At 32.3% G+C, this 15237-nt stretch overlaps 1 protein-coding gene across 1 annotated transcript in view; it reads right to left on the bottom strand.

The window, feature by feature from the left end:
* Positions 1-15237, bottom strand: part of STXBP5L (syntaxin binding protein 5L) — a 384965-nt gene that overhangs the window by 215230 nt on the left and 154498 nt on the right. Inside the window, 2 exon segments of the mRNA XM_089909991.1 lie at positions 7287-7410; positions 12658-12741. Coding sequence (XP_089766117.1) covers positions 7287-7410; positions 12658-12741 — 208 coding nt within the window.

Genomic DNA, 15237 nt, shown 5'->3' with positions numbered 1-15237 from the left:
CCAGCAAAATTATTATTTACAATAGAAGGAGAGATAAAGAATTTCTCAGACAAGCAAAAACTAAAAGAATACAGCAGTACTAAAGCTACCCTAAAAGAACTATTGAATCGTCTTCTCTAAATGGAAAAGAAGCAAGAATCTATAGGAAAAGGAAAATCCCAACAAGAAAGGCAAATATATAGTAAGGTTTGAAGATCACTTAAATAAGCCAGTACACAGATTAAAAAACAATCCAAAAAAATTGTAAAAACAATTATAATTACAACACATAATAAAAGGATAAGCATGAAGATGTAAAATATGACATCAAAATCCAAAAATGTGGGGAAGGGGAAAAAATGTAGATCTTTTACAACATGTTTGAACATGAATGACTATCAGTTTAAAGCAAGTAGATATAGTTATGGGTCAACATACTTGAACTCCACAGTAACCACAAATCAAAAATATACAAGAGATTCACAGAAACCAAAAAGAAAGAAATGCCAGTATATTACAAAGAAAAATCATCAAACCATAAAAGGAAAAACAAAAAGAATAAACAAAGAAAAATTACAAAATCAACTTGAAAACAAGGAATAAAATGACAATAAATACATACCTATCAATACATGGAATAAATGCTCTGATCAAAACACATGGAGTGGCAGAGTTGATAAAAAATAAATAACACAAGAGCCTACCATATGCTGCCTACTAGAGATTCACTTCAGGGCTAAAGACAGAGACTGAAAGTGAGGGGATGGAAAATGATATTTCATGCAAATGGAAATGAGAAGAAAGAGATGGTAGCAATACTCATACCAGGCAAAATACACTTTAAAACAAAGTCTATAACAAAGACAAAGAAGGGAATTATATAATGATAACAGAATCAACATAAGAAGAGGATATTACACACATCAACATATAAGCATACAATACAGGCACACCTAAATATATAAAACAAATACTAAGAGACATAAAGGGAGAAATTTACAGGAATACAATAATAATAGGAGAAGTTAACACCCCACTGACATCAGTGGACAGATCATGCACAGAGAAAATAAATAAAGCAATACAGGTCCTAAATGACACAAGAGACCAGGTGGACTTAGTTTATATCTACAGGACACTACATCCAAAAAAAAATAGAATACACATTATTTTCAAGTATTTATGGAACACTCTAGGATAGAGCACATATTAGCTCACAAAACAAAGTCTCAACAAATTTAAGAGGACAGAAATTATTTCAAGCATCTTTTCTGACCACAACAGTATGAAACTAGAAATAAACAATACAAAGAAAAATGGAAAAATAAGAAACATATGGAGACGAAACAACATGCTACTAAAAAAACCAATGGGTCAATGATGAAATCAAAGAAGAAATCAGAAAATACCTCAAGACAAATAGCAATGAATACAGAACCTTACAAAATCTATGGGATGCAGCAAAAGCATTTCTAAGAGGGCAGTTCATACTGATACAGCTCTTCCTCAAGAAACAACAAAAATCTCAAACACCCTAAGTGACCACCTAAAAGAATTAGAAAAAAAGAACAAAAAAGCCTAAAGTTATCAGAAAGAAAGAAATAATAAAGATCATAGAAGAAATAAAGATTTAAAAAATAACAGAAAAGAGCAATGAAACCAAGAGCCGTTTTTTTGAAAGATAAACAAAATCGACAATTCACTAGCCAAGGTCACAAAAAAGAAAAGAAAGAGGACCCAAATAAACAAAATAAGAAATGAAAGAGGAGAAATAATAACTGATAGCACAGAAATACAAAACATCATAAGAAAATACTATGAACAACTATTATATGCCAAAAACTAGACAACTTGGAAAAAATGGACAAGCTTCTAGAAACATACAGCCTGCCAAAACTGAGTCAAGAAGAAACAGATAATGTGGACAGACCAATCACTAGAAGTAAAATAGAATCTGTAATTAAAAAAAAAAAAATTAGGGACTTCCCTGGTGGTCCAGTGGCAAAGAATCCACCTTACAATGCAGGGGACAGGGGTTTGAACCCTGGTAAAGGAACTAAGATCCCACATGCCATGGGGCAACTAAGCTTGCGTGTCACAACTACTGAGCTCATGTACCTCAATGAGAGAGCCCACGTGCTGCAAACTACAGAGCCCACTCGCCCTGGAGCCTGCGCACCACAACTAGAGAGAAAAAACCTACACGCCACAACTAGAGAGAAACCCACATGCAGCAACAAGAGACAGGCCCATGCACCATGATGAAGAGCCCACATGACTCAATGAAGGTCCCGAGTGCTGCAACTAAGACCCGATGCAACCAAAAATAAATAAATGAATAAATCTTAAAAAAAAAATTCCCTGCAAATAGAAGTCCAGTACTGGACAGATTCACTGGGGAAATCTACCAAACATACAAAGAATAACTTATTCCTATCCTTTTCAAACTATTCCAAAAAATTGAAGAGAATAGAACACTCTCTAATTCATTCTATAAGGCCACCATCACCCTGATACCAAAACCAAACAAATACACTAAAAAAAAAAGAAAGAAAGAAAAGAAAATTACAGGCCAATATCTCTGATGAATATAGACGCAAAAATCCCCACCAAAATATTAGCAAATCAAATCCAACAATACATAAAAAGGATCATACACCATGATCAAGTTTGTTTTATTCCAGGGTCATGAGGATTGTTCAATATTCACAAACCAATCAATGTGATATACTACATTAACAAAAGAAAAAACAAAAATCACATCATAATCTCAACAGACACAGAAAAAGCATTTGGCAAAATTCAACATCCATTCATAATAAAAACTCTCATCAAAGTGGGTATAAGGAACATATCTCAACATAATAAAGGCCATTTACACCAAACACAGAGCCAATATAATACTCAACAGTGAAAAGCTGACAGACTTCCTGCTAAACTCAGGAGCAAGACAAGGATGTTCACTCTCACCACTTCTATTTAACATAGTATTGGAAGTCCTAACCTAACCACAGCAATAAGAAACTGGAAAGGAAGTGGTAAAACTGTCACTCTATGCAGATGACATGGTACTCTATGTAGAGAACCCTAAAGTTTCCACACAGAAACTATCAGAACTAATAAAAGAAGTCAGCAAGGTAGCAGAATACAAGATTAATATACATAAATCTGTTGTATTTCTTTATATTAGCAATGAAATGTCAGGAAGAGAAAATAAAAGAAAAATCCTGTTTAAAATTGCATCAAAAATGTAAAATACCTAGGGATAAACTTAACCAAGGAGGTGAAAGACCTTACACTGAAAACTATAAAACTTTGATAAATGAAACTAAAAGTGATTTAAAAAAATATATATTCCATGCTCTTGGATTGGAAGAATTAATATTGTTAAAAATGGCCATACTATCCAAAGCAAACTACAGATTTAGTGCAATCTTTATCAAAATATCCATGACATTTTTCACAGAACTAGATCAATCCTAAAATTTATATGGAACCACAAAAGGCCCAGAATTTTCAAAGCAATTCTGAGGAAAAAGTACAAAGCTGGAGGTATAACCCTTACAGACTTCAGAAAAAGCTACAGTCATCAAAACAGTGTGGTACTTGCACACACTAAAAAAGGCACATAGATCAATGGAACAGGACAGAGGGCCCAGAAATAAACCCACAACTTATGGTCAATTAATCTACGAGAAAGGAGGCAAGAATATACAATGGAGAAAAAATAGTCTCTTCAGCAAGGGGTGCTTGGAAAGCTGGACAGCTACATATAAATCAATGAACTTTGAACACTTCCTCACACCAGATACAAATATAAACTCAAAATGGTTTAAAGACTTAAATACAAGACTTGACACCATAAAACTCCCAGAACAGAACATAGGCAAAATATTCTCTGATATAAATCGTAGCAATATTATCTTAGATCAGTCTCCCAAGGCAAAAGAAATCCAAGCAAAAATAAACAAATGGCACTTAATCAAACTTAAAAGCTTTTACAGAGTAAAGGAAACCATCAACAAAATAAAAAGACAACCTACAAAATGGGAGAAAATGTTTGTAAATGATGCAACTGACAAGGGGTTAATATCCAATATATACAAGCAGCTCATATAACTCAATATCAAAAAAAAAACCCAATCAAAACATGGGCAAAAACCTAAATAGACATTTTTCCAAGGAAGACATACAGATAGCTAACAGGCACATGAAAAGATGCTCAACATTGCTAATTATTAGAGAAATGCAAGTCAAAACCACAATGAGTTATCACCTCACACTGGTTAGAATGGTTATCATCAAAATGTCTACAAATAATATATGCTGGAGAGGATGTGGAGGAAAGGGAATCCTTGTATGTTGTTGGAAGGAATGTAAATTGGTGCAGCCATTATGGAAAATAGTATGGAGGTTCTTCAAAAAACTAAAAATAGAGCTACCCATATGATCCAACAATCCCACTCCTGGGTATATATCCAGAAAAAAATGAAAACTCTAATTTGAAAAGATACATGCACCGCAATGTTCATAGCAGCACTATTTACAATAGCCAAGACATGGAAACAACCTAAATGTCCACCAACAGATGAATCGATAAAGAAGATGTGGTATATAAATACAATGGAATATTACTCATCCATAAAAAAGAATGAAATATTGTCATTTGAAGCAACATGGATGGACCTAGAGAATATTATACTTAGTGAAGTAAGTCAGACAGAGAAAGACAAATACTATATGATATCACTTATATGTGGAATCTAAAAATTAATCTATATACAAAACAGAAACAGACTTATAAATATAAAAAACAAATTTATGGTTACCAAAGGGGAGGGAGGTGGGGAGGGACAAATTACATGTATTGGATTAACAGATATAAACTACTATACACAAAATAGATAAGCAACAAGGATTTACTGTATCAAACAGTGAATTATATTCAGTATCTTGTAATAACCTATACTGGAATATAATATGAAAATAAAAATAACTGAATCACTACACTGTACACCTGAAACTAACAAAACATTGTAAGTTAACTATACATCAATAAAAAAATACTTAAAGAGTATTGAAAGCAAAAATTGTAACATTGTATTTAGATGTAATACATATGATAACTGTTGCTGAAGGACAATGGGTGAAGATAAATAAATATATGTGGTAGTGAAATTTCTACATTTTATGTAAAGTGTTACAATTAACCCTAATAGAATATGGAAAGTTAAGGAAGTACAATATATTGTAATCTCTAGAGCAACAGATTAAAAAGAATATGTGAAGATAAATTGCCTATATGTAAATTCAAATGGAATCATAATAAAAACTTTCAAATAATCCAAAAGAAGGCAAAAAGGGGAGATAACAGGAACAAAAAATGATAGGACCAACAACAACAAAAAATAAACTGGTAATACCTAAATACCATCCCATCAGTAATTATATTTAATATTAACGGACTAAACACTCCAACTAAATTATGTAAGACTGAATAAAAAAGCAAGACCCAACTATATGTTCTCTACAGGAGACATGATAGATACCTAACAATAAAACCTTAAAATACATGAAACAAAAAGGTACAGAATTAAAGTGAAAAGTAGACAATTCTATAATCATTAAATTTTAATACCGCTTTCTCAGAAATTGATTCCTAGTCAAACACCAGTTAAATCACAGAATATCTAATAAACGATATCAGCCACATTTAGCTATTTGATTTTTAGAGTATAAAAACAAAAATAAATAGAAGTACAAGGAAAATATTCATAACACATATTTTAACTTACTTCTCTAAGAATTGAAAAATCAACCAATAATAAAAAACAGTGAAGATTTAAACAGTACAAAGTAAAAATGAGAATTTCAAATTTGACTCAGATCATATATGTGTGTGTGTGTGTGTGTGTGTGTGTGTGTGTATCTCACATCTATATAATGGATATTACTCAGCCATGTAAAAGAATGAAATTCTGCCATTTGCAACAACAGGGATGGCAGAATAGCATAGAGTACTATGCTAAGTTAAATAATTCAAAGAAAGACAAATATTCTATGTTATCACTTATACGTGGAACCAAAAAATAAAACAAAAACAAAGCAGAAACAGACTCACAGATATAGAGAACAAACTAGTGGTTACCAGAGTAGAGACGGAAGGGGGGAGGGGCAAATTAGGGGTATGAGATTAAGAGATACATATACATTTATTTATATGTATAAAATAAATAAGCAATGAGGAATATTGTACAGCACAGGGAATTATAGCCATTATTTTGTAAAAACTTTAACTGGAGTGTAATCTATAAAAATATTGAAAAACTATGTTGTACACCTGAAACTGATATAAATAATATATCAACTGTACTTCTATTTAAATAAATAAATAAATAAAGCATCTCTAAGTAAGTTTTTAAATGTAAGGTAATCACTAAGTAAACTGCTAAGGTAAATGTTGCAATAATTTAATCTTTTGTGGTGGAACATGCAACTGTGGTACAAAAAATGGCAAACCAACCCAAGCTGGAATAGTTCCATCTTTTGATTTCACCCACTATAAAAACATACCACTATTTTCTCAATGTGAAACTATAATAAACACTCAGAAACTATGAAATAGAATGTATTTCATTAACCTCTAGGTTTTGACCTCTTTATTCTTACAACCAACCAGTGGTATGAGATAAACACGAAACTCAGATCATCACCAATATTATGGAAAATAATATGGCCTCTGAATAAAAGATATTCATACATTTGAAATTTTTATTCTGCCTAGACAGATCCAACATAAATCCTAAATATCTCCTTTCAATGAGGAATATAAGATAAATACAACCTACGATAAAAACCATGTAGTCATAATTTAGTGGAATCAAATGGCAGAAATGGAAATAAATGGGAGAATTTAGAAAACAACAGACTCTAAAGCAGTATAGAAATTAGGTCCAAGAGTCAGATCTATAAAGTGCCATTCTCTCACTAGCTCCTTACCCTTAAAATTCATCAAATATACTATATTATCTCCTCTGCTTCAGGTACATCAACCATCAGTTATTCAATTTTTGGTATCAAAATTGAATAGGTATCACTTACAAGGTAGGAAAGTTGATAGATAGGAGGAAGGGAAGTATAGAAACTTTGGGTCATAATGTAGGGATCTGAAGGAGGTATAAAGGGGTATTTAGAATCAGAAGCTATGTCCTATTACCTCTTTCTAGTGATAATGATACCAACTTTCCTACTTCAAGTAACGGCACTGAATCTCCAGAGTTGATTTCTTTTGAAAGCATACATCTTACCATGTGGAATTGTGGTCTGGAAAGGACGACTTGGGCTTTTCAGGTTCCATAAAGTCAAGCTACCATCTGAATGGCTGCACATGAATTGTTTGCCCTCATGATGCCAATCAATTGAATGAATAGCCTAATGAAATAACAATTAAAAACAAGTAGAGGAGGGGAAAAGTTGATATATCATTCTATATTCCAAAGGAAAAATATTTTAACACAGAATTATTATAGCAATAACACTTAAGAAACATATGTAATTTTTCTGACCTAGGTCATACTACCTTTGGTTTCAACCTTCTATAGGCTTATAAAAGGCTACAAAAACTCACCTCCTAAGATAAAGAAAAGTTAAGTAAATTTCATAGTATCGTTAGATCCCAGAACTTTTTGTTGTAAATCCTAGGTCCTCCCCGTACCCTTTAATGCTTCTTTGAAAATTATTACACAGAAGTAAAAGCAAGGTTATCAGAAAATAATCTCTGGTGAGGTAGAAGCCTAGTTCCACTTAAAATAGCCAACTTAAAAGGTAGTTTACATAAGAGTTGCAATTTGAGGGCTTACTACATGCCAGACCCCAGGGTAAGCAGTTTATGTACATTATCTCATTTAATCCTACAAAACAGATATTATGTTTTTCCAAATTACACGTGGTGAAATAGGCCTAGAAAGATTGAGTTACTTGCTCAGGTTACACCACTCAAAGCCAGCGTCTGACTACAAAACCCATATTTGGAATCACTGGACTATATTAACTCTAACATATACTATTTAATTTGACTTAAAGCAAGAAGAGTTTAAAATTTTTGTATTTACAGATTCATTCTGTAGATGTGAATTAAATAAAATTAAAAAGTAATCATTACATTTTCCTAATTTGTTTTATTCCCAATGGTTGCACAGTGTCTTGCATAAAGTAGGTACTCAAAAAATCTGTTACATGAATAAGTAATTAACGTTATCAAATATTTCCACACTCTTGGTATTCTTTCAAAATTAATAAAGTATATATGGAACTTGGGTAATGTGCTAATAAGCAGAATGAAAGAAACTCTAGTAGGCATAAAAGTTGAACAGATGTATATACAGCATGATCCTTTCCTTAAAAGAACTTAAACAACTGCGAGGTAGGAAACATTTATACCAATGTTAATACTACTTATCGTTTGGAACTTTTAACATTTAGTTTTTTAATCTATATTTATAAAACTAAGTTATGTATATATTTATTTTATACCAAACTTATACATATATGCACACACACATATTTCCAAACAATAAGTATTGTTAGAGTTATAAATAAATGATGACTAGAGCAGTCATTAGACATATCAGAAGTGAAATAGTATATGAGTGGACCTCAAGATAAGATGTGGTTAATTGCAAAAGATACCATGACACACTGGACTTATGTTTTCTCTCACCCTGGTCTTTATTACTGGGCAGAGAAGACTTCTTTATTGCCAGGGTTCACTAGAGGCAGTGAGAGGGAAAAAACACTCTTCTTTGTCTTCTCCTCTGCGTATTTCTTCTCATTTTTTATGTGACTAAAGGGAAATGTCACTTCTTGCCTCCTCTACATGTTAACCTGGATGAACCTCAGTCAATTTAAAGTTCTCTCAGACTACTTTGCTATAAATGGTAGGCGCAGAGCCCCAGCCCTAACCTTTCTTTCTATCCCACTGCATTTCTGTCTACTGGAGAACACAGATATAAAAATGATATATATAACATAAAACCAAGATAAGTACTATAAAAGTACATTTATTGTACAGAAGAGTAGGCATGTAAAACCAACTTGTTATTAAAGAATAGGATGTCAAATAGCCCATCACTGAAGAGATTGAACAGCTGGAATTTGAACTGACTTAATGGGTAAAAATTCAATTTCTATTTATTTGATTATACTCCACTCTTTTCTTTAAAAAGGACCTTAAGCATTTGCTGAAAAACCAAATATAATACAACTAATTAAAGAAAAAAATTTTTAATGAAGAACAATATGGAAAATAAACTCAGTGGCTGTGACTGAATTTCTTGTGAACGAAAAAGACAAAGGAAACCCAAAAAGCTAGGTAACAATCTGAAAAAAGGAAAAACAGCAGTTAGTAAGGAATTAAAAAGTTATCCTCATGTCAGACTCTGAGAGATTTCTCTGTGAGAGATTATTTAAGAAATATTGATGTAATGAAACAAAAATTTCACAGCTAATGTGGAAGTAAAATTCATATGGTTATTTCTGAAAATGATCTTGGATTTCCAAAACAAAACTCTGAATTCACCAGTGGTTATTTATCAAGTGGCTAGTTAGATAGTCCAAATAGCTTTACAGTAGCTAAATAATTAATAGAATTTTGATATGCATAAGAGGAAAGAAGGGAGTTCATGATAAGGTATTAGCAGCAGCAAAGGCCTGGAGGTAGGAAGTAAATGGTATGTTTAGGAGACAGTGAGTAACATGTCTGAAGTGTAGAAGTGTGTAGAAGGATGCAGTAAATTAAATTCAAGGGAAAAAGCACCAGGGCTTTAACCTCCTGTCAAGGAATAAGACTTTGTACTGTTGACAACTGGGAGCCATTCAAAGGTTTTGAGGTAGAGAATTACCTTATCTGCTATGTCTTAAAATGATAATCTTGTTAGTGAAAGATATATTGAAAAGGTAAGATATCCGAGGAAACATGATTAGTTAAAAGGCTATTGTAAGTCTTCCAGGCAAAAGATAACATCCTCAACTAGGATGCTGAATGTAGGAATGAAAAAGGAGAAGAAATAAATGAGAGACAATATAAAAATTGGATCAAGAAGACTACAAAAGTGATTGCATATGATATATGAAGAAGAAAAAAGGGTCAAATATGACTCTGAGGGTTATAAATTAAAATAACTAAATCAAAATTGAAAAACTGAAAAAGAGGTTCAGACCTTTAAATATAAATTCAGTGCCAATGGAATATTCATCTGGACTTATAGATTATTAGATATTTGGATCTAGATGTCAGGAGAGAGGTAAGAGTTAAAGATATATGAACTTTTAATTTATCAGCATAATATAGGTAATATTTGAAATGGTGGGAGGGGATATGAACATAAATGTAAACTGAAGGAGAAATGAAGAGAGGGTGAAGACCTAGAATCCTGAAGAGTATCTATCATGTAAAGGAGAGTTAAGGAAAGAACCAGTGACGGAGAAAGGAGGGGTGAAAAATGAGGTGGAAAAACACAAACAAGGGAAGAAACCATTTTAAAAAGGAAGGACTGATGTAAAGTCACAGGTTTAGTGAGGAACTTAAAAGACTAAGGAAGGGGTCACTGGTCATTGGTGACTTATGAGAAACCATTTCAGGACAGATGATTTCAAAATATGAGACATAAAGTGATGAGGAAAGTTTGAAAAGTTTGGTAGTAACATGAAGTATACAACTATCTTTATTAAAATGATAGGACATATAATTATGCATTAAAGTAAATCAATTTTATATATATTCATATAATTCTAAGTCTAAAGTGTAGTATTCTACTGACTTAAACATTGTCAATCTTTATTTAAACATTTCATTGCAAAATTACTTTCACTTACGTTTTAAAGTTAGAAATCTTCCTTCCACACTTTTTAAGGCCACAGGAAAACTAGCTGATTGAGCATTCTCATCTGGATTTCCATTTCAGCTGCTCCACTCTAGTTCCAACTGACTAAATACACAGATGGTATTTGGACTCTTATCTAACTGCTAGTCTTTTTTTTTTTTTTTTTTTTTTTGCGGTACGCAGGCCTCTCACTGTTGTGGCCTCTCCCGTTGTAGAGCACAGGCTCCGGACACGCAAGCTCAGTGGCCATGGATCACGGGCCTAGCCACTCTGCAGCATGTGGGATCTTCCTGGACCCGGGCATCTGGTTAGGAAGCCCTAACTGCTAGTCTTAAGAGAGGAAGTGATCTTCATATTCATCTTTGTATTTTATGTATTTAACAAAAGGAAAACCCTAGCTTAGCTCTCTAGGACCTTCTTGCCTTATGATTCAAGGTGCCTCGTAAGTTGATCATAAAGAGCATGATTGTATGACATTGCTTGCCAGATTATTGTTCACTAATCGTGACCAAATTACCCAGCTGTTATATCATTTACTTCTGAATTCTTTGTCACCATGACAATAATCTTGTATATATCATAAAATCTTAGTTTTCCAGAACCACTAAGAAATGAATGGGGGGTTGGGGTTATGGGATAGCTGAAGGCTTGTACCTTTAAGCACCAAAATTTAAATTTTACTTTTATAAGGGGATGGAAGAGGGCATAAAAAGAAACTGTTCTAAAAAAATGTGTTTTCCTTTCAAATTTATTTCTCTATTTATCTTAGTGTTGTCTTAAATTCTTTGGCACTCTTCCCATTTAAGCCTGGGTAATTCTAAACAGTGATTTTTGACCTCTATTTTCCTATCTCTCATCACTGTAACAATTTTTAATTTAATTGAGAGCCTAGATGATCACCTTTATTTCCACAGCTACAAGATATAATTTCCCTTTCTCACCTTTTGCCCCTAGCCTCACTCTTTTCACATTAGCTTCTTCTTAAGAAGGAAATAATAGCCTAGAATCAATCTTCGAACAACCGAAGTATCAATTAACAGACTATTCCTTGATAAGAGTTCATTGTTTTCTCTACATGAAAACCTAAAATCTCAATTCTGTACGATAAAATGTAATTCAAGATCTGACTTTTATTATTAAGTATTACTATTTTAAAAATCTCTCTTTACCGTAAGAAGGCAAGTATTAGAAGATAAGGCCTTTCAAACTGACTACTTAAACTTTCTGCCACAGAAAAACAATTTTCTAAAGATGTGAATAGTACCTTTAGAGACCTTAAGGACAAAAAGGTTAAGAAATAAGCATAGGGCTTCCCTGGTGGTTGAGAGTCCGCCTGCCGATGCAGGGGACACAGGTTCGTGCCCCGGTCCGGGAGGATCCCACATGCCGCGGAGCGGCTGGGCCCGTGAGCCATGGCCGCTGAGCCTGCGCGTCTGGAGCCTGTGCTCCGCAACGGGAGAGGCCACAACAGTGAGAGGACCGCGTACCGCAAAAAAAAAAAAAAAAAAAGAAAGAAATAAACATAGAGCCTAAAGGAAAGAAAAAGATAGGTAATAGACACCAACATACGTAAATGCCCAAAAAAGGCTTAAAAATAATCCGTCAAGGCAAAATTTCCACTCAGGAGAACAACCCAGAGGTGGAACTCGTGCAAATACCAACAGGCAGTGTGAGGTACTGGATCAGAACTAGGTAGTTTTCCAATGATAAAAATACTGGTAACATACAAGGCTTAAATGTAGAAAACAGGCATAAAATCACAATACTCTTTACAAATATTCCAGTAGAAATCACTTACCTCATCATAATAAACTCTCAGTTCTGCTCTTTTAGATTTCAAGTCCCAGAATACTACAGTACCATTTTCATAACCTATTAGCAGCTGGAAAACATTAGAACAATCATTTTTGTAATTCTAACATTAATTTTACCTTGCTCCAAATAAAAATTAATGTTAATACAATAAAGTATAATAATACTACATTATACAACTTTATTTAGAATACCAATTTTTCCAAACCTGAATACAGGTTTTCTACATTGAAAAAAATTGGCACATGAACTCTACTTCAATATAAACATTTACCAAAGAAATCTACCTCATTCCAAAGAGTATATTGAGAAAATATGTAAGTATATATGAAACAACATAAAAATAAATGAGAACATTGGAACAAAAGAAAAATGGGATAGAAAATGAAGATGAAATAAAGGATGAAATGTGATAACTTTAACAAACAGTGTATATGCCATTCAGTTTTTTGCACTTGAAAAATGTGGCCACAAATTTGGCTTCAAATTTCTTTCTATCAAATCCAATTTTCTGACTTACGTCAGTATTTTAAATTGGTGATTTATGAACTCTCTGCAGTTCACAAAGGTATTCTAGAGATCCACATCATTAAATATAGTTGATACTGATTTATAAATCAATAAAAAAGACAATTAACAAAATATACATTCTTCATTTCAAAAGAAAAGGATTTGAGAACAGAAAATGATTATTAGATGATCATATTCAAGACTCAGTCATTCAGCTAAATACTGCTAGCTGTGCTGATGGTTTTTACTATGATTCTGATTTTTATTTGTAGTTATATTTTGTTAAATTTAATCTACCATTGGTTAAAAAAAACCCAGAAAGAATAAAAATAGGCCAACGTTCAAATAATGATATTTCACAGGAATGTGCCTTAAGATGATTTTCTTGAAATCCATTAGTAGTATTTCTCTGGTGAAAATTCTTATACTGTTAATAAAGTTGTTTCAGTAACTCCAAAACACAATGGTAAAAACAGAAAATATAATGGTAGTTATAAGTTACTCCTACATAGTTTCTTGAGACCTAATCATTTCCCTAGAAATTTTATAACAGAACACAAAAAAACAACAAAAATAAGCCAGCTAGTAGTTTTAACAGGAAACAAAATTTCAAATATCAGATCATGAAAGCAATGCATATTACTTTTGAAGGTATAGCATATACTTAAATGTTTTATTATTAAACTGCAAACAATAAATTCTAAAATTGACTTAAAAATTGAGCTTTCTACATATTAAGTTAAAGTAAATGGCATAATGACTTCATAAATTTAAAAAGTCAAAATTAGTGTAAACAAAGACTTTCTTAAAATAAAATTTATATAAAGTAATATATACTGTACTAAGATATGTATTAACTTCAACTTTTTTTATATACCAGAGAAAATGATAAACAATAAAACCAAATCCTATGAGGTGTATGACAAAAGTTTCTATGAAATGTATGGAAGGAAGATTTATAAGTCTAAAAAGTTTGGAAAATCTGACCTTTCAGAAATTGAGCCTCAAGATGTAATGGAATGATATTCTAAAATGCTATTATATTTTTTATAATAAACATAAGATAGAAGTCATTTTGTTTATAAAACATTATAAGCAATAGTCCCAGTAAATCACAAAATATAAAATAATAAACCTCAAAGTATCAAAAAATTGAGATAACTATACAAGATTGTGATATGGAAAATATGAAAATACATTAGAAACACTTAAAGAATTGAGAAAGAGAAAAACAGCCCCTGACATGCAGGAGACACCAGACAAAGTCATTCTGTGACCATGATGAATCAAGACAAAAATAAGATCCCTCTGTAATCATGCCTGATCACATCAAAACAGGAATATTGCCCACATCACAAATACATATCATATATGTACGTGTGTGTGTGTATATATATATATGTGTGTGTGCATATATATATATATATATATATATAGGCAAAGAAGTAGGTGATTTTTTCACTACATATTATCAGGACCTGGAAAAGTTTCTGAAGAAAATAGGTATCTGCAAAAATATCTGTTAAATTAGTTAGTAAATACCAAATAATCAAAATCAAAGATACTACATATTCTCTAACAAACATGAAATAAAATTAGAACTCATTGACAAAAATATTTTGGAAACTAAAATCTATGCATTTAAGTAATTATGGCGAAACAAGAAATCATAATGAAAAGTATGAAACAGAAAAGAACAAAAATGCCTCATATTGAACCTTGTGGGATACAGATGATCCTCATCAAGAGGGAAATATATGGTTTTATAAATACAGGCATACCTTGAAGATATTGTGGGTTCAGTTCCAGACCACCTCAACAGAATGTAATATCAAAATAAAGTGAGTTATACAAGTTTTTTTTGGTTTCTCAGTGCATGTAGACTTCTATACTGTAATCTATTAAGTGTACAATAGCATTATGTCTAAAAAAGCAATGCACATAACTTAATTAAAAGTACTTTATAGCTAAAAAATGCTAACCATCATCTGAGCCTTCAGTGACTCATATTTTTTCAAGAGTAATATCAAAGATCACTGGGTAGAGGTGGGATCAA

The sequence above is a fragment of the Delphinapterus leucas genome, chromosome 4, assembly GCF_059928025.1.
Source record: "Delphinapterus leucas isolate spDelLeu-1000000601 "Yukka" chromosome 4, BTC_Dleu_Yukka2, whole genome shotgun sequence".
Classification (NCBI taxonomy): domain Eukaryota; kingdom Metazoa; phylum Chordata; class Mammalia; order Artiodactyla; family Monodontidae; genus Delphinapterus; species Delphinapterus leucas.
This window is presented reverse-complemented; position numbering and strand designations above follow the sequence as displayed.